Raw genomic sequence first — 22,331 nt, 5'->3', positions numbered from 1 at the left:
CAACAACAACTGATATAGCGTTACATTTCCCGGGTACGGTAGAAAAATCGAGCTAACTCAATCGGACTGGCTCGGTCTTTTACATAGGTCGCCACTGTGAAGTTTTTTTCATGGTATGATAACTTATACGAGCCGCTTAGCAGCATCGTCAAAAAAGGAATAACATACCTTCATAAAGCTAAACAATAATGTTAAGTTTTTTTTTCAGGCCAGATAGTTTTTCAAACCAAATGAAGGGGAGGGGGAGGTGGCTTTTTTTAATTTATTTTATTCCATCCGAAAAAAAATCCTTCACGATTTGCACCTAATATGAGGTATTATATTTTAAAAGTGGAACTGACCATATGCATTTAGATTGTTAGATTGATTGAGTACTGTACATTTACTTTGTCCTTACTATGGCATTATGATATACAGTAACTCGTGTATTTCATACACTGAACGAGGTAAGCATTAGAACAATCACACGCAGAGTAACTTCCATTTCACTGTATTTAATACATTTATTGCACTTATAAAAAAATCTGTAATTTTAAACAATCATGAACGAATTCCAAACGAATGCGACGGAGCCTGAGAAACTTTATTTTAGTAAACTAGCAAAACGACTAAATAGCATTTAATAATAAGCATTTTGATGCGCCAGTTACTTAATCTAGGGCAGTTTTACGGAATAAAGATCAGTATTTATTGTTATTATATATGCATTCGAATTCTACAACTGTGGTACCATAACAAATGTGCTGTATTCAAAAATACAGTATGTATGCACTTGTTTGAGTAGATAATGCCAAAAACGGGTCAACCGTAATAATGACCTCACATTTAATTCTACATGTCGATATAAAAGATTATACCTTAAGGAAAAATGTCACCTACAATCGCTTTATTTTACTTGCAAACCAAACAACGTTTATAAAGATTTGAATTCACATCTTTTTTTTTCAAATAAAATTTATGTCAACCACCTTAAGAACATAATTAATGCATACAATATAATAGAAAAATTTTATTTTAAGGACTGAAAATTTATGCCGATGTGTCACGCATAAAATATTTGTTGAAAACAATATAGCAATTATAATTAATGTTGTTATACACTAATAATCCTCGCCGACTTTTAACAGCATTAGCACTATATAATAACAATAATAACACAATATGTACCAAAGCAAACGATTATCACAAACGTAGTATAGTATTATATAAAATCAATAAAATGATATTTTATATACTAATTGTGGAATGCACATGCGAACAAATTGTTAATTTTTATTTCTTAAGTCATTCTCTTCGACATTGTAGAAATAGTTTATTCTGTTATATATATTTATATGATTATATCTGAAAGTGTGTGTTTGAAATACCTTAGCAAAATGTTTGTTTCCATTTATCTGGCCGAATTTTTTGTGTGCCCGCCTTTAACTTTTAGCCTTCTAGATTGAGTTTGCGATCAGGTTTGCTATATTCATCCATATTCAATACTTAAATTAACATATTGATTTAATAAATGCCTATGACCAGCCGTGTTCAGGTGAAAAAAAAACTTGTGTAAGTGAGTAACTCGTAGAAACTCGAAATAAAAAGTAAAACGAAACACGCTTTGGCCGAACCACCAACCCTAATTTTGTCTGCGATGTTATTATGAACAAATAACGTTTTTGGCTTAACCGTATTAATAAAACAATACAAATACAATATTAAATAATATATCGTGATTGAATAGAGTATACAGAACAAGAAAACACACAAAAGGCATGTGGCAACTTTCAATTCAATTCAAGTTTATTCAGGTACAATATCAAGGCATAATATAACAACACTATAGATAAGAACTAATAAAAGTAAACAAATATGGTCAATACATAACAGTGAACAAATATATATTGATCTTGCAGACCTGGGATAACCCAATAAAGTACAAGTACTTATTTCCATTGGGGTCCCTTATCTTAAGCAAACATTAAATTCAATGTAACAACACTGAGTGAGAAAGTTATTAAACACCCTCTCAAAAAGTAAAGGAGACGCATGGCAGATTACAGATGCGGTACGGACGGTCACACACGCACACCTATATCATACCTTGCTAACAACAATATTTCATCCATATTCATAAATAATACTTCATAATGTAAACGTAAAATAGTACTTTCTTCTTTCGATTTAGGTAGTAGCAGGCTACTCTCTAAGCGAGTCGTTTCCTTTATCCCGCTGCATTTGCAAACTTTCCATTTTTTTCTTCGGGTAATAACCATAACAGTAAGGACAATGTCCATACTCATCTGCAGCAAACCTTTGATTTTGACGTTGTCCATATGCTACAAACAGCTATCTTTGGCCATCTCGCAATACTTTAACATTATAGAGATGGTACCTAACGTTCCTTATGTTTTCATGCAACTTATTGTTTTCTGCTGAATTTTCCGTATTTAGTATATCTTTTACATCTTGTTCATCTTTATGTTGCGAAAGCAAATGTTGTTTTTTTTAGTTTTTTTGTGGCTTTTCGCAGAAAATGCAATACAATCTTTAATCATAATGTCTGTATTCACTGATATTTGTTTGAGCGTGGTGATGTTGGTTTTGCATGACTCTGTTGATGATTCGTCACTTTAACGAGATTTTAAGGGTTCAACAGGAGCTAGTGTGTGTTGACGCTGAAATCTTTGAATGTTTGGTATAAATTTCGACAACTACCGACTCATCTGACGATGCATCGCCTTCTTCCGGAATATAGTCTTTGGCATTGTCACTATCCTGCAAAATACTTCATGTGTGTGAGATCATATCAAAAGTATGAAAATATCACAACGTCATCATCATATTTTGTTGTTGGTGAACTACATACATAAAAATATAAGTGTAACATAACACTAAACAGAATTCGTTTCTTAATTACAGATGGAAACTAGAACTTGAAAACAAAATATTAACTAAATGTAATCTTAGATACAACGTATAAATAAGTATACTGTGCTGCAATCACAAAAATCGTAATAAGTTTACGTACATCGATATCTTCTGCATGTTTTGAATGGTACTCTTGTGCTATGTCGCTATGCTCTTTAGTTTCGGTGCTCTGCAATACAATTCAATGAGACAAGAATTGAGTAAGATTAAAAGATTAATACATCCACGTTACTTAGTATCAGGTGAAATTGCCATTCTCTTTAGCAGCGTTTACAATTAATATCATCACTCATGTTTCTTTTTATTATGAGGAAGATAATTTACGTTTCATGAGAATTTCGTGTAATTATTTGCAAACGATGGTAAAATTCGTCCAAAATAGTTTACTTTTGCTTTTCTTACATCACATGTTTCATTTTTTGCTGTTCACTTTCATTGGTGACCTTTGAAAAAGATTGATAGCTCGCATTGTCATAATAACATTATAAAAATGACAAAACACATAATCCATAAAAAATTAAAGGTTGCATTTAAATGATTAATGCCAACATAACGTTTCTAAATTAACATACCCTTCGATCATGAAGTTTTACAATCGGATTAACATATAAAAACTGGCATAGAATGCCCCGAGGGCCATGGACCATTACAATTACGTTAATTGGTAGATTACCACGTATACTTGTGAAATAAACAATGGTTTCACCCATCAGCATTTGAAAAGATATCGTATTCTGGAAGCATTATGGTTGTTTTTATGACGTTTTTATATACCATTTCAGGTAAGAGATTGCAAATAAGTAAAGTTGTACTTAGCAGGGAAAGGAGAGTAAAATACAATAAAAGTATTGCACATTTGTTAATTGGTTTTATTTCATTATAAGCATTGACAAACAACCATAAATTGTATGTCTCTAAATTTTCGGACACTCGTAATTTTTGAATATTTTTTGTATCTAAATTTTCGGACACAAAAACATAAATATTTTTAAGGGTCCGAAAACTTAGAGTAATTACGGTATCTTTGATTATTCATATTTAACCTATAAAGCTTAACATAGAAGTGCTGAATACACCGACGTAGCATGTCATAACATACACCGGGTTGTTACAAACATGTTATCCTATTTCCAAAATTATACAAGGCATACTTATAACAGATAGGAATAAGACAAAATTCGTGCACGATAAATTGAAAGGTGTTGAACTTCTCTTAACAAATTTGTTAGAAGGCAAAATGAAAGATGGACCGACTTTGGTTCACGGGAAATCCCGTATTGATTGTGTGGTGATGGGATAAACTGAACTTTCTTTTCTTACCCCATGTCAGAATGTATCGTTTAACAAGATATTAAATAGACGCTATGGATATTGTGTCGTTAAGATAAAATATTAACCAATATCCATATGTAACACGCAAGTTAAATTAATTTTCCTAATTCCTCAGTGTTACATATTTAGTAATTGGCAGCTTACGAGTCTTATAATGAACATTTAAATAAATGTGATTACACTTCTTGGATAAGTGATACTTTACGAATTTGTGATTATGATATAATCGATGTTTTTCAACTACAATGGTAAATACACATGCACACGAGTTTCAGTAACATGTGCATATCCTAAATTCTTTGTTTATATGAAATTGTTGAAAGACAATTAGTTCAGAGTCACTTAAACTGATTAACAATATTGCATTATTTTAAAATTCGCGTGTGCTATACAATTTTGATATAATGATAATCGACTTCATGCTACATTTAGCCAAAATACCATCTACCATTACCACGTAATACATATCGTCAAAATTACGCTCATTTCAATGAAGACAAAACCAACCAGAAAATACGCCTTAGTATGGGGTTCTTCAGTGTGTATGGATGTTGTATGTCCTGGTTTCTGGTTCTCCATAGATGTAGTAGGCATTGTGTTGCCTATTCAAAACAATTATATTAGATATGGTATGACACATAATCTTGTCAGTGTAAGAAAGTTCTTTAGTTAAGAAACCATTAAGTACAACGTACTGACATTAATTCCTTGTACAACAATGGCATTAATTTAAAGATGTACATACTGTGTACTTAGGCATATGTAGTAACTACAAAATCACTGTGAAACATACTCATAATTTGTTCCATGCATTTCTGAAAATGAAAACAACAAATACACATTATCAGAGAGACCGCATTTTAAGTAGAGATAGACGACGTTAAATGATGAAATATTGTAATTAAAGGCTAAAAGGTGTTTTAGGCTAATATCTTATTTTAAAATGACTAACTAATAAATAAACGTGAAATTCGAGGTAATCTTTAAAATTAATTGGATATATTTGCAAAATAATAATAATTCAAAAGTCATTTAAAGATAATTTAAAATTTAAAAGTATCAGTGATGAATCCATCACAGATGGCACCTTCTTTTTAGAATGTATCTTTCTTCATGGAAGTTTTGGTACTCCATAATCATATCGGAGTTCCTCGCCAATTGTAATGTCTCTGTCGGCGAAAATGCATAGATGGGGAATTTGGTTGACTTCAACTATTTTCACGACACAGTTTAGTTTTGCCTCTCCATTTTCGGCATCATTTATCATTTGACCCTAATGAAATACATCGTTGGTAGCGTCAGTGCTGAATAAGTCATTTAAACACTTATGATGCTTTATAACAGAAAAAAACGCGCATGAAATTTTTAATTATGATAGTGTTAAAATTAAGATAATTCTTCTTCTAATTGATGATTAAAACGTTTAATTGACAAAGAAAGGATGATTTATATTTTCCAGAAAGATTTGTCTCTGTATTTCAAAAAGGAAATGAAACTGCCGCAACCCTCCTTTTCATACGCCTTGCATGCTTTACTCGTATAATCAGATCCCCTTTGTATTCGAGAAGAAAGTCTTAGTGGCAAAGACTCCTTCGCCTGAAATACTTATATTTGTAGACATTTATATAAATAATCATTTTAAGCTTATAACTGAAGGCTAGATATAGGCGCCAAGTGTTTTTGGTTAATAAATAATCGTTCAATCTTTATGCAGTACCCGTACTTCTACTCATTATTTAGTAAAGAATTAAGCCCATGTTGTTGTTTCTTTTTAATCGAACAAAGCTATGATGTTCTTTTTATAATTTTTTAACGACCTTAAACATAAACATATAGAAAAATAGCAGTATTTATGATATCAATGACGGTTTTTACTTAAAATCCTGGTGGATCAACGTAATTCTGACAGTACGTTTTTGCGAGATCAAGGGGGCTTGGACCCTTTTGGCTACTAAATGATACAATGGAAATGTCGGTGAAAAACCTGCCTAGCTACTTTGTTTAACGTATAGTCTATTCGTGAAAAATATGTACCGTTAAACAAACTTTGTAATAAAAATGTACGACTCGATCATTAGAAATCGTCTTCCAGTATTACTTAAACATTTACATAATAGAACGTTTTAATATTTATTGAATGTTGTATATAAAATATAGAAATTTACCCTAATTTTATGCGTTTCTTCGCTCGAAACTCCATCTTTCAAACTAACCTTATCTAATTGATATAAATATCGAGTGTATGATTTTTAAACAGCGCAACCGGGGAACTGCTATAAGCGCGAATACACACACGGTAGCAATTGTGTCAAGATTTGTGTGTATTTTGTGCATGCCGTTAACCCGCTTATCGGGGAAGGCGTTGGATATCTTAGTAAAATTGACAGTTTGGTATTTTATACACGTAGATTAGAAATATTTGCCTAAAACCAACCGGGAAATGTCCCGTTTGGCAGGTGTTTCCCGGTTTGTTTGTCTGTATTCATACGATTTTTCCCGGTTGGTAGGTTTTACAAACTCACACACACACACACACACGCACGCACGCACGCACGCACGCACGCACGCACGCACGCACGCACACACACACACACACACACACACACACACACACACACACACACACATTCACACACACACACACACACACACACACACACACACACACACACGCATACTTGTAAAACCTTCCAATCGGGGAAATGTGTTCTAAACCTACCAACCGGGGACCTCCATTTCCAGATACTTAAGAAAGCTGAAAGCGATAAAGAACAGACAAGTTTCGAACCCAAAACACGAATATGACATAGAAATTATGATAAAGAGGGTAATAAATCAACGAAAATTTTACATGAATGTTAAAATATTTTAGAATAATGTCAGCATGTCTGGGACATTGTTCTGTAAAGGTTTCGGCCACTTTAAATACAATCATGTTTTTTTCTGCCCATAGAGATGTGGTCAGAACATGGTGAAACAGAAGCTTTCGTTGAGCTGCAAAACAAATACACAAAACGAACGTAAGCCTCTGCCGACTCTGAAGAAAAAGTTGCTGAGTCATGCTCTGATGAGGAGGAGAATGAAGAGTCAGATGAAGAGAGGGAACCACACAAAGGCAGGGGAAGCAATCTTGTGTCCTCCAATCCATTGCACTTTTAGGAGATGATGATTGAAGTATGGTACTATGTTTAGATAATTTGTATGTGGGATTGTGAATAGCAAAGTTATTCGGATTCAATGGTGTATCTGTCCTGTACAGGAACTGATAACTTTTTGTTTGTTTTGTTGTGTTTCGATTCTCATGTTGCTTGTTGTTAGCAAAATACCTATTTGAACTAGCGTTGATAGTTTCTGATGGCTATGGAAACATATTTCTTCAGTCAGTCATTAAGTTACCAAATTTCATTTATTGAACACCACATGATCTAAGGGAGTTCTTTTTTCTGTTGTCTGCAAGTTTTGACAGTATATTATTATACATAATTAGAGGTTAGTTATACTTATTGTGTTTATGTTACATAAGAATAAAATAGTTAAGCATTAGCCCACATGAATGGTGACAGTTTGCAGCACTTGTTATATAAACATGTTTTGAAAATATTCACATGTCATGAATACTATACTCCTACAATTGTTATGTTAAATAAAAAAAGTTTGAAAATGTATACTTATCATTCATACTTCAGGCCCATAGCCAGGGTTTTGAAAAGGGGGTTGCAAACTTTCCCATCAACGATTGTTATTGAGCAGCGAAGTGGGGAAAGGGGGAGGTGCGGGAGGGGTTGCCCCTCTTCTGCAACCGTGGGGTTTGGAGGTCTTCCCCATAGAAAATTTTAAAAATGGAACGTCAATATTAGCGCATTCTGGTGACTTTTTATCTGTATTTAGAGACTAAAGTTATAGAGCATTTTTATATGAAATTTCACTTTCATTGACCATACTCAGTGACAGATCGCCATGAATGTAATATAACATACATGTATTCACCACAACTGTTTCTCAATAACCACCTTTTTCAATCAGTCATGGGTTCGGAAATACACTAGTATGCGCGCACACACGTTGTTTACATATCCAACAACAAATTTATGGAATGTAAAATCAACAATAAGAACGATAAAAAATATCTTGGAATCTTGATAAAATTGGTGTAGTTTACCATTCTCAAATTCTACCATTCATAAATCAAGCAAATTAAATGGAAATATTTGACTTCTTTTAAACAATTGTTTGGCTTCTATGGATAGTACCAGAGGCCTAACATTGCTCTAAACGTGCTAATAGTGTATTGTAGAACATTCACTGATTAACAAAACTGGTTCTTCTCTAATCTTCATTAATACTCAACAGAAATCAAAATGGTATAACTGGTTACTTTTTTTTTAAAACTATTTTTAACAAATAAGTTATCTTTTTCTAAACGCATTTTAGAAACATATAACAATTAAGGCTTTATTAAGACCCTTTAACCACAAACTACTGGCCCTATGGTCTCAAAGTCCTTAACAATGTATACCAGGACGTTGAAGAAAAATGATTTATTTTCCCAGTATGCTCAAGATCCGTAATAGTTAATGAATATTAAACGTTAACGTCCACCTGATCATATGTTACAACGTTTTAAATTCATTATAACAACTGTCATAGAGTAGGACCTATTTCCTTGTGCCAAGCTTGACATAACTAAAACATTGTGGAAAGTTCTTATATGGAGCAGAACAGATGCCATTAAGTGTTAGTTAACGACAAAAAAGAGCTACATTGCTTTGTAGAAATGATTTGTTTTCTTTCCATAAGCACCCAACGCATCCCCCCCCTGGCTACAGGTATGTACTTTATTCTGCCTCTGTTGCAAACATTGACCAAATAAAGCAGGGTCGGATAAACTAGTTGATATCCGGCAGTGCATCACGTGACCGTGATCTAACCGTAAGGATGTATTCCTACGCGTCGATTAACATGTTCTAATATTTGACCTTTGAAATTTATTTGGACGCATCATGAATGTTATCGTTAGATAATATATCATTCTTTTGTTGTTCTTTCAAATATATTACCGAACCAGCTTTACGTATTTATCATTTATCATTTACTTGATTACTCAATTTATGACGTATCTAGTGTGACGTCATTTCTCAGACAAAACATACTATCTAGTTTCTCTCAGGATTTTAGGGACACAATTTTGACGTGTTGGTTTTAACAATATTTCTTTTAAATAGTTTAAAGCATAGAACGAATCATAAACGTATTTTGGATAGCGTGTTTGTGTTTCATAAGTGTTAACTTCGATAGGAATAAAATAATTCGCCACGACAGGATTACGATTTCGTAAATCGGGTTTTGGGTCAGAATGGTTAGCATTCGATACAAACGCTATCAAAAAATAGTGTGGTTTAATATACATTTCGATAATAGAAATGGAAAAACAGAAATGGAGTTCGACAAACTTTGAAAGGGATGGAAGAACAGAAAATGGATGTGTATATCGTTGTAAATTTATTGTTATAAGCAATGGATTTAAGTTGTCATTAAGGTAAATAAAATTTAGTTTTTGTTTGGCTGCTGCATTTTCTTTTCATTTTTACCAAGAAAAATATCACATTCTCGATTCGTTTTTTATGTCGTCTAATATTTTTAAAAGGAAAGTATTAAAAGGAACAGTTTAATGTGGAACTATTTTTTACGTGACACAATCGGTTATCAGGAATGTAGGAGGCCCGACAAGAATAATTATATTGTTATGTCAATTAATCATTTGTATTTGATAAAATGTGTAAACGGCATGAAGCAGGATCAATCGAATACATGGTTGGTGCCGAGATGGAGAAAGTTTATCCGGTTCGGCCCGAAAAAGAAAATATGGGCTCGCTAAAGCTCGCCCTATTTTCTTTTTCTAAGCCTCACCAGATAAACTTTCTCCATCTCGGCGCCAACCATGTATTCTCTATATACTCCGACAAAGACAATAAAGGAAAGTTAATACTTTTGTTTATGAGAGTGTAGTGTGAAATGTAACATCGATAAAACAAGCCAAAATAAAACATGCCCGGAACTATATATGAACAAAGCACTTAATAAAATTAATTCAACCAATTAAAGCCGCTGGCTTTTTGCGGAGAATGTCATTACATTTAAATATTTTAACAATAAATTAATAATATTTCATCCAATTGTCAGTTGGAAACAATTTCTTACAAAAAGAAAAAAATATCTGACCATTAGCACTCAAGTTAAGACTTATGTTCAGGTTCCGATAAACTGCTTAATGAATACACGTCCAGTGACTTTATTAGGTAGTACATTATTGAAGAAGATCGTGGCGTACATTTCCACATATGCGGAAGCATGTGAAAGCACTATGATATTCCTATGATCGCTTTGGATAATCAGGCCGTCTTGATTTTCCATTTCAAAGTTAACAACAATCAGCTAGATTGTGATCATTTGGACTAGGATAACATTATATCGGTATTCCTACTTGCAAAAGGTGACGCTGCGTTGGGGTTTGTTAAATTGTTTGATAAGGACGAGTCGAACAATTTTTCTAAAATGTCTGTTCAGGATGGGTTCGCATGCTCAGCATTCATACATTAAGTACTTGTAAATTCTTACAAAAAAATGTGGTCACTGTTTGACTACGCATCTACGAGAATAAATATATTTATAGAATAATCATTTAATTTGTTTTACGTTGTAAGGAATTTTGTTTTAATAACAACAAATTCAATATCGACCCTTTTTTATAACTTATGTGTCAGCTGCTGTTGATATCCCCTATGAACTCCATAAAAACTGATTTATAAAAGTCGATATTCACTTAATTGCGTAATTATTAAGCAACGTTATGATACGAAGCCCGAATACAAAAAATAGGACAACTTTTAAACCAACACAAAATAGCACTTAATTTCCAGATTATGTATTGTCCTAGTTCTAACTTCCCCTTGCGGAGGATTTCGAATAATTTCGATTTAGTGCCAAACTACACATATATGAGAAGGTTGGTGGCGCCAGAGGCTACCATTTAGGTCTTGGACATGTTGGCGGCATACATTGTCTATGTTCCTAATCGATCAGATGTTATCATTTTGTTCAAATATGGGTAACAAAACGATCGATTCAAGCACTGCCTTAACATTTGCACACAATACTGTGATTGAAGCTGTATTATCATCCAACAAAAGTTGTAAGGATGTTGACAAGGTAGGCGTCATTATACCCCCATTACCATTGGTAATGGGGGCTATATAGGAGTCACTTTGTCGGTCTGTCGGTCGGTCTGTCGGTCTGTCCCGAAGTTTCATCCGATCTTCACCAAACTTGGTCACAAGTTGTATCTTGATGATGTATAGGTCACGTTTGAATATGGGTCATGCCGGGTCAAAAACTAGGTCACGGGGTCACTTAGTGTGTTTTAAACCGAAAGTTTGTCCGGACCATAACTATGTCATTTATCGTTAGATTTTAAAATAACTTGGTACATTTGTTCACCATCATGGGACGGTGTGTCGCGTGAAAAAAGTACGTCGATATCTTCAAGGTCAATGTCACACTTGGAGTTTAAGGGTCAAATGCTTGTCCGGGCCATAACTTTATTATTTATTGTGAGATTTTAAAATCATTTGGCAAATTTGTTCACCATCATGGGATGGTGTGTAGCGCGAAAGAATTACGTCAATATCTCGAAGGTCAAGGTCACACTTTGAGTTCAAAGATTAAAAATGGCCGTAAATGAGCTTGTCTGGGAAATAACTATGTCGTTCATTGTGAGATTTTAAAATCATTTGGCACATTTGTTCACCATCATTGGACGGTGTGTCGCGCGAAAAAAATACGTCGATATCTCCAAGGTCAAGGTCACACTTTGAGTTCAAAGGTCACAAATGGCCATAAATGAGCTTGTCCGGGCCATAACCATGTCATTCATAGTGAGATTTTAGAATCATTTGGCATATTTGTTCACCATCATTGAACTGTGTCGGGCGAAAGAATTACGTCGATAACTCCAAGGTTAAGGTCACACTTTGAGTTCAAAGGTCACAAATGGCCATAAATGAGCTTGTCTGGCCATAACTATGTTGTTCATTGTGAGATTTTAAAAATCATTTGGCACATTTGTTCACCATTATTGGACGGTGTGTCACGCGAAAGAATTACGTCGATATCTGCAACGTTAAGGTCACACTGTGAGTTCAAAGGTCAAAAATAGCCATAAATGATCTTGTCCGGGCCATAACTATGTCATTTATTGTGAGATTTTAAAAATACCTGGTACATTTGTTCACAATCATTGGACGATGTGTCATGCGAAAGAATTATGTCGATAACTCCCTCCAAGGTCTAGGTCACACTTGGAGTTCAAAAGTAAAAAAAATGGCCATAAATTTGGACGGCATGTCATGCGAAAGAATTCAAGATGTCAAAGGTCGAAATGGCCATAAATGATAATAGCATTATAATTCTTAAAAATCGCCATAAATTTGATTTTCTTGTTTTGTGAAGACAGCAGAAAATAGTCTTTGTCAATGCGGTACGTGGGGGTATACGTCACGTCAATGACAAAGCTCTTGTTTCATCTGTACATATATACATTCGGGTTTCCGTCCATCACATTCTTCAGTGCGCACCGCTTACATTTTGCATGGAATTTTCGTAACACCTTTGAAGAATTATTACTCTCAGGTTCTACAGCGCCTCTTGTCGAGGTTTCGAAATAGCGTTTTTTATGCCTCCATGAAATGGTAGGCATTTAGCATCTCACTTGTCTGCTCGTCCTTTCTACCTGCAGTTTGTGTTTTGAACTCTTCTTTTACCTCTGGGTGGATCTGGCTCAATTTTTCTCATTTGAATGACCTTAACTTGTATAGGAAGGATTTAGGTCTGCTGCGATTTTTACAGACTTATTGCCCATTGCCCTTTTTTCAACATAGAATTTAAAGGGTTGTGTTTTCAATCTTTCTTTAATCACCGAAATGGATATCGCTTTTCTCATAATTTTGGCAGAATTGTGTTCCTTTTTTTCTATTATTCCACTGCAGAATGTATTGTTTGAGCATGTTGTATTTGAAGTACTCTAACTAATACATAAATCTCGCTGAAACTTTCATAGGTGAATAACCATTATGTAGAAGAGCCAATTACTGCATCAACCACGTTAAACATCGACTTTACATCCATACATTCGTGGTCCCAGTCTTGGCTTGTATCGTTTAACCCTGAAAAACCTTAAACTAATCTTTTCAGCAGGAAAAGGCGTAAACCACAAACCCAACTTTAATTATGAATTCTTTACATAACCAAAGAAGTTGACACCCACAAGCACATGGGTCTTACCCTATCATCTGACGCAAACTAGAATGCTCATTTCCCTACTACTCTGAAAAAAGCTTGGAGACTAAACGGTGTCATCAGGTCGCTTAAATTCTTCATAAATCGCTCATGTCTCGAAAAAAATATTTGTTTTCTTTATTCGCCCTATACTCGAATATTCTTATTTTAATCACAATATTGTCTGGTTTAATTGTAGCGAATGCCTATAGCAAGAACTCGAATCAATTCAAGTAAAAGCTGCCTTTATATGATTAATATACAGGAACAGCACAATATTGCAGCATCCAAAAGCTACTGAACGACCAAAAATGGGATTCACTCTCGGAAAGAAGGAAGCAACATCGCTTACTTTTATTTTATAAAATGACACATGGACTTTCACCACCCTAAATGTCAGATCTGAATCCAAATATAAACCAAGCCCAATCAGACGGATACAACTTAAGACACATTCGACATGTCAGAGAACGCACACAAGTATAAAGTTGATTTTTCTTACCCAAAACAATACGTGAGAGGAATCAGCTGCCCTTAACAATAAACAATTCTTATGACTTACACTCATTCAAAAATGCATAAAAATCAATTACAAATCCTCAATTCTTTGTTATTGCAGTTCACGAACTGGACACACCATACAGGGACCCCGTTGGAAATAAGCTTATTCATGTTCATATGTCTAGGCTTTACGGGTTATCCTGTGTATACATCATGTCGTAATCTTATTTAGATCTGTGATAAATGGCAACATTCACATTTGAAATTAGAATGTAAGTTATATCGTAGTATTTGTACTTAATATTTACGTAATGCATATGTTTCTGAAGATGATACGATATTGTTTTGCATTGATTATATTGAATTGTAAATTGACATGTATACACAAATAAAACTAAAACAACTAACTAACACATTTTCGACTCGATTGTAGCGGGTTGAACTACGACCTGTACCGAAAGACTCTAGTAAAGTCCTCCATGTGTTCCTGTGGATCTTCAGAAACAATCAACACTTTCTTTTAAAATGTCCACATTATACAAAACTTAGATCCCACTGCTTTGCGAAAGAAGGTGCCCTTTTACTACTCATAATCTGTTAAATAGCTTCGACCGATTCTCTTGTGCAGAAAGTGAATTTCTGCTCCGCGCTGTACAACATTAAACCATAGCAACAAAACGTTTTGCGACATACGTGTGATCGGCTCTCTACTGCTCTACAACAAACATTATACTAGTTTTACATATTAAACAACTTTTTTTCTAGTGTATATATGTAATATTTCTCTTAAATACTGACTACTCCTACCCTACTCACGTGCAAACTAAACACTTACAGTTCGTCTTCTGACCACACTCTTTACAGTCGCAACTCCACACAAACGGAGAGGAATTTATATAAGTGTTATATAACACAGACCTTGTTTTCCAATCCAAACACATTCATTTTTTATATGTATATCATTATAACATTGAAACAAAGAGATTTGTAAACAAATAAGCGAAGTGATAATTTAAAAAATGTCATAAATTCAAACATGAATATATTGTATCCCATTAACGAAATACCACAAACGGCTTATTAGAAAAATATATAAAAAGTATCGTTTCATTTATTAAAATACACAATAGAAATTCAACAAGATTAAAAAACTACGTGAATTACAAAGATAGTTTTTAATTCTGATGGCTCAATGCAATATTGAAATCGTTTTTTATTTGCTCCCAACGGAAAAGAAGGCAAAACATTTTATTCAACTATTTTTCTTGATATGATCATTATGTTATATTAATCAAATCTTACAGGTCTCAAAATTGCACTGAATCGTCATCACAGTGCTTGTCCGAGCTCTAAGTTCCCCTGTCAATGAAAGATTTCGAAATGATTAACACAAATAAACTATATTTAAAGTCGCGAAAATCTCTGTGGATCCTAATCTGTCATTGTCATGAAATCACAGCGACCTAATATGTAATGAAATCGCTGCGGCCCAATCTGTCATGAAATCACAGCGACCTAATCTGTCATAAAATCACAGCGACCTAATCTGTAATGAAATCAAAGCAACCTAATCTGTCATGAAATCACAGCGACCCAATCTGTCATGAAATCAAAGCAACCTAATCTGTCATGAAATCACAGCGACCCAATCTGTCATGAAATCAGAGCGACCTAATCTGTAATGAAATCACAGCGACCCAATATGTCATGAAATCACAGCGACCCAATCTGTCATTAAATAACAGCGACACAATCTGTCATGAAATCACAGCGACCCAATCTGTCATGAAATCACAGCGACCTAATCTGTAATGAAATCAAAGCAACCTTATCTGTCATGAAATCAGAGCAACCTAATCTGTCATGACATCACAGCGACCTAGTATGGCATCAAATCACAGCGACCAAATATGTCATGAAAACACAACATGAGGACCAATACCCATTTAATGTTGCGATATATAAGGTGAAATGCGAATCATTTTTTAACTGCGTTGCCGTACGAAAATACGTGTTCAAGTTATATTGTCATAAGACTACGCAATACAGGAGGAATAACTTTTTCTAAAGGACCCATTCAAGATTACCGGTATTTTATGTATTAATACAATTTATTGGGAATGGTTCTTAAAGTTCGTATTTGACAAACGCCATACACCATTACATTTGTTGACTCGGTGCTTTCTGCGACAAGATTTAGCACATCATGGTCAGAGAGCATGTTTACGTGTGAATAATGAGTTTAGTAAATGGTTCCGGAGTGATGATATGGTTTTAGTATATAACAAGATCATGGCACATCTTTTGCAATCAAGATTGGCGGTGACCCCAGTTTTAGTCTTATATGTGTTTATGTTGTTTTATATTGTGCTGTTTTGTACTGTTTTGGCAAGTGGTCACTTGCCTAAAATAAAGGACCAACTAATTGTATATAATGAGAATGCAATACTCCTCCAGCAGCTGGAGTGTCACTTCTTTATATTGAAGGCGATACAACACTGCATTAATAAGTTATATGATATTTAGAGTGTTTTATTATTCATAAAATTATTGGTGCACAATTGAAAACCAAACATGTATCATTCACAACAATTTCACGATGATATATATATATATATATATATATATATATATATATATATATATATATATATATATATATATATATATATATATATATATATATATATATATGTAAATGATTTTTATGATATTTTGTCATTACATTATAAGCTTTCATTAATATATGAAACTTTCACTCGGTTATGTCAATTAATCTACCATTCAGATACATGTATATGTTCGTAGACTCACATCTTCTAACGCCAATTATCGCGAGTTTATCAAATGTATTATTGAAGCACACACCACGTGTTGTTTTTATATTTCCGCTGGCGAAAAGATCTTATGTGTTGTCCAGAAGAAATCATATTGTGTATGTTACACATGCATGCTATCACAGTGACATATAAATTGACAGTAGGCTCATCACAGCATCACGATGATCAAGCAGGTGTTTGTGTTTACAGTCTAACACAAGTTCTACATTTACGTTTTACGCCATTACTTCGTTTGAGTCTTTACTTGAAACACACACTATAGTGTTTGTGTATTACTGGATGTAAAAACAATAGCGATGACTTAAACAAATTGTGTTCTTTCTGTGCTTAAAATGATTCCGAGTGGCAAGGTCCCATATTTATAAAGAACTTATATGTGTCCGTAACGTTTTTACATACCGTAGATATGTACTTAATTAAGGAGATTTTAATAAGGCATAATGTATCATGATAAGAAATTCTCGTGTTCGGTCAAGAATCAACGGGCACGTTTCCATGACGTAACTGGGTCAATACAATCTTGCATTCACGTGGTCATGTTATAAACGTGTCAGTTGGGATTGTCTTAGATACTGACAAAGGCATAGTGTTACCTTTTACATTTGTATAGTAATTCAATATTGTATTCCTTATTTACCAGTAACGCGTCTCCTCCGTGCATATATTTCAATGTATCTATCGAAAATGTACGGGTATTAAACGTCTTTCAATGGAGGCGGTTTCCTCGTCTGCACCTGTATAAAGGTCTTCAATCCGCACACAATTCCTCATTTCGGTTAACCAACTATCAAAACGTGTATCCACAGTACCTTGAAACAAAGATTAGCTTCGATTGGCTTTTAATTTAGCCGCAGTTGATTTAAGGCGACAAAATGCATCTTTTTCAAGCTGGCGTTGTAAAAGAACAACATGTACATTAGTCCCAAATTTCTCGACGTTTTCAATTAAATCTGACTGCTGTTGGATGTCCTGCAAAAAGAGTTGAAGCTTTTCATTCTGTGCTTGTATTTGTTCGCCAATCAGTTTCTTCCTACCAGCAATTTCCGACAACAATTCGTTCTCATGCTGGTTATATATGGCCAATAGTTTCTGTTTTGTAGTTTCAAGCCATGATAATGCTTTATTTTCTGATTCTGATATCAATTCCATGTGTTTGCGCTCCTGTTCTAAAAGGATCTCGCCTTGCTGTTGCAACTCACGCAGCCCTGTTTTTAATTCGGAACAATCGCCTTTCATTGTATCTGACAGGACCTTAACTTCCTTGCACTTTCTGTGATCAGCCGTTTCACACTTACTGCAGCATGTCACATCGTGGTCTTTACACAGAAAGACCGCTTCTTCCCTTTCGTGTTTCCGACAGGCGATCAAGTTCTTCAGAAAGCCCTGCATCTCTTTTGGTGGAGCTTCGGCAAAGTCACAGAACGTGTGGTTCATTGAAGCTCTATTTATTGCATGATTCCGTTTACATGAGTCATACAGTGGTTCTTCACAATCTGTGCAGTATACAACTCCCTCGTTGTCTGTGTTGTCACGAAGACATTGACCACACATTTGGTTGTTGTCAGCCATTGTTTTAAGAAAATCAGCACAGTATCGAATGGGTGTATAGGTGTTCTAAATCGAAACTAGAGGGGCGTTATAACGGATGTGAATGCATTCGTATTTGTAATCTGTAACTTCAGTTGAAAGATAACGCTTAATCAGCCTTACTAATAATGATAATATAGTTTGTGGAGAAATACAAGTATCCGTCATTATTATCATTATTATCATAATCATTATCGGATTAAAACATGTAATACTGGAATAACTATAATTGCAATAAATTATCATGTATAAGGTACATGCTTTACAAAAATCTGTCTCATACATATTTAATTATATCTCGAATATCATGTCGGTACGTATATTTTCGTGCTTGTTTCGAATGCTATTGCTGTAGAACTTCATTTCTGAATTTAACACGACGACTCTGTGTTAATGGATCAGAAATTAGCGAAGGTGTTCTATTTTTCATAGACATCTCACAATTAATATGTTTGCTGAATTGCAGTCCTAACAAAATAAAAACTTGTACGAACCTAATTGTTCCATATGAAATTATATTTTTTATTTAAAAAAAAACATATTTGTGTCAATGCATTTCTTACAGCTCGTATTTGATAAAGTGACAACTTAATTTATATTACCTAATAAGAAAGTAATAAACATATTATATGTAACTAAATGTTATGCTTCAAATATTTAGAACAGGTCTTTGTTCTGCATATTCAATAGCTAGTCTTTTGCTTATGCTGGACATGATCGGCCTTGATATAAACCCCAAGACTGAAACTGAGGTTTAAACAGTTTACACACAGGAGTTTCTTTGTATTACCCGATCTAACAATTTTATAAATGTTGTGAAATTTTCACACCTCAGCACATTTTTCTCAAGGTTAGCTTAGCTGCTTTTGTAATGAGTCCAATCTGGCATCGTGGTTCTTGAGGTGTGCGTCTTGTATGATCAACCTTTCCATAGATACCCACATTAAGTCCACATTCTTCATGCAGTCTTGATGAACCTTAGTCAGAATATTAATCTTGTCCAAGTTCGACGCTGGATCACGTGTCTATAAAACTATATCATTTGGAAATGATTTTTTAGAAAAAAAACTGAATTATCGTTCTAGAGTTCACATTTTTTACATAGTCTTGATGAACCTATGAGAGAATGTTTGTCTTACCAATATAGGCTAAGTAATCAATATGGTATTCGTGTGTCCAACAATTACGTTGTTGATTTAATGTTAGAAAAAACTTTTTTGTAACTTCTCTCTATGTGCCGATAGTATAAACAAATCTTGATAAAATGTTGTCACACTGTTAATATTATCTAAAACAATTTCCAGTCTTGGTCAAGTGCGTCTAAAAACTACCGGTGCAAACAATAGAAAAACTTTGTCACCTTCCTTGAAGCCACATTAAGAACTCTTTATTGATGTTCTTTGGTCAGAATGCTTTCCTTGAAAGTATCTTAATAATTTTTGAGCTGTGTCAATTGCATCTAAACTCTCGGTCAACAAGACAAAACTTAGCAATAAATACTACCGACTTTAGGAGCCACAATACAGACTTAATGTTGATGAACCTCGATCAGAATGTTTATCTAAATTCGATTCTGGGTTATATACTGTGACAAAAAAGCTAGGTGACCAACTCTAAGAGAAAATGTATAATAACTTTAGACGCCAGTATGGCCCAATCCTAATTAAACACAGCGGGATCGGATATTTGAACGAGGATCGCCTGGGTGAGAAACGCCTGTACCAACCACTGCCCTAAACGGACAGCCGGACGAAATAAAAAAGTGTTGAAATGCAAAGCGCCACCGGCTATTTCAGTTGCTAACAACGTGGAAATAACTAAAGGTTTGCATTATACTTCGTATTCCAACTACGGCACTGTTTCTAACGATTCTAAATTGATTTTATTTTGAAGATGTGGAACTAAGGAATGTTTTTTGGGACATGTGTTTTCCCAAATGTTAATGCCATATTTATTTTGGGCAAGTTTGAGACATTTCTATGCCATAAGCAACCGATTTTATTTCGTGCCATTCTAAAAACAGCAATAAGTACTTAGCTTTTGCTGATTACATAAATAATATTGACAAGCCAATTTTATCTGATATTTATTGAAATTGTAAACTTTCAAAAACCAAATAGAAGCACATGCACTTGACATCAAAGATTCACCCTTAACCTCTGGGTTTCATGAATGCAGCAGTATGATATCAAATGTATCGAGCTATCATCTCTCAGACAATACAACCTTATGTACACATGCCTTCGTATCCACTGAAATCTTTGGAAGATAATCACCATTCTCCATTCTGCTCTGAATCTCTCAACTCAGCACAAATAGGGAACAGATTTGTAAATGGTTTACTCTAAATACCAAACTTTGCCAAAATATATAATTTTGTTGATGGTGATATATTGGACTTTCCTCTGAATTGACATGTGCTTCACTATAAAATCGAATAACATGCAAATGAATACGTACGGTCCAAGTTTATACTAAAATTACTTCCCCAGAGTGTTGGGACATGTTACCGAACGTGCAAGATCTGATCAGAAATTGCAATGATAAAACAAGAGCACCGCCTTGCGGGTGCAGACCGCTCATCTATTTTCTTTTTAAAGGTGAAGGGACTCTCATTTTCAATCACAAAGGAGGGAGGGGTGGAGTGAAGAGGGGTGTATAGTGTGGGGGTGTGGACATTTATTACATTATCTTCAAAAAATGCGGAAAAAAACGAAAAAAAAATAAATTCGGGGGGGGGGGGGGTGGGGGGGTGGGGGGGGGGATTCTTGGGTGCGATGGTTGGACGGCATTTCAAACATAAAATAATAAAAATAAATATTTGTTTTTTAACCGTTTCAAAAAAAAAAAAATTGGGGGAAGGGGTGGGGTGGGGGGGTATAGTGTGAGGGTGTGGTGTTAATTTGTGAGATGATCTTTAAAAAAAAAAAATTAGGGGGGGGATTCGGTCGGGTGGGGGGAGGGGGGGGGGGTGGGGAGATTCTTGGGTGCGATGGTTGGACGGTATTTCAAAAATAAAATAATAAAAATAAATATTTGTGTTTTTTAACCGTTTAAAAAAAAATTGGAGGGTGTGGTGGGGGGGTATAGTGTGAGGGTGTGGTGGTCATTTGTGAGATGATCTTAAAAAAAAAAAAAAAAAAAATAGGGGGGGGGGGGTAGGGGGGGGGGAGAGGGCACGGGGGATGGTTTGGGTGGAGTCTATTGTGGTATGTCAGGTAAGAGTAGTTTTGTCAAAGTATCAATCAATTCTAATCATAAATAAAGAAGTTATGGCAATTTTAGCAAAATTTAATAATTTGACCTTGAGAGTCAAGGTCATTCAAAGGTCAAGGTAAAATTCAACTTGCCAGGTAAAGTAACTTTATGATAGCATGAAAGTATTTGAAGTTTGAAAGCAATAGCCTTGATACTTAAGAAGTAAAGTGGATAGAAACACAAAATTTAACCATATATTCAAAGTTACTAAGTAAAAAAAGGGCCATAATTCCGTAAAAATGACAACCAGAGTTATGCAACTTGTCCTTTTACTGTACCCTTATGATAGTTTGCGAGTGTTCCAAGTATGAAAGCAATATCTATGATACTTTATGGGTAAAGTGGACCAAAACACAAAACTTAACCAAATTTTCAATTTTCTAAGTATAAAGGGCCCATAATTCTGTCCAAATGCCAGTCAGAGTTACATAACTTTGCCTGCACAGTCCCCTTATGATAGTTAATAAGTGTTGCAAGTATGAAAGCAATAGCTTTGATACTGTAGGAATAAAGTGGACCTAATCACAAAACTTAACCAAATTTTCAATTTTCTAAGTATAAAAAGGGCAC

The 22,331-nt window shown here is 34.5% G+C and overlaps 2 protein-coding genes across 2 annotated transcripts in view; both read right to left on the bottom strand.

Moving 5' to 3' along the window:
• LOC127838518 (E3 ubiquitin-protein ligase TRIM33-like) overlaps positions 1–18,576 on the bottom strand; it is a 91,650-nt gene extending 73,074 nt beyond the window's left edge. The window contains exon 1 of the mRNA XM_052366316.1: positions 18,526–18,576. The gene's annotated coding sequence lies outside the window, so the exon portion shown is untranslated. The remainder of the gene's footprint in view (positions 1–18,525) is intronic.
• LOC127840019 (uncharacterized) lies at positions 2,635–18,485 on the bottom strand. The gene is made up of 3 exons (XM_052368408.1): positions 17,832–18,485; positions 3,014–3,082; positions 2,635–2,760 (listed from the first exon to the last, which is right to left on the bottom strand). Exons 1-3 carry the CDS (start codon positions 18,483–18,485, stop codon positions 2,635–2,637), a joined length of 849 nt encoding a protein of 282 aa, XP_052224368.1.
• Positions 18,577–22,331: the final 3,755 nt, after the last annotated feature.

The sequence above is a fragment of the Dreissena polymorpha genome, chromosome 7 (genome assembly GCF_020536995.1).
Source record: "Dreissena polymorpha isolate Duluth1 chromosome 7, UMN_Dpol_1.0, whole genome shotgun sequence".
In the NCBI taxonomy this organism is placed as follows: Eukaryota; Metazoa; Mollusca; class Bivalvia; order Myida; family Dreissenidae; genus Dreissena; species Dreissena polymorpha.
Note: the sequence above shows the minus strand (reverse complement) of the source record. Positions and strands in the feature narration are given on the sequence as shown.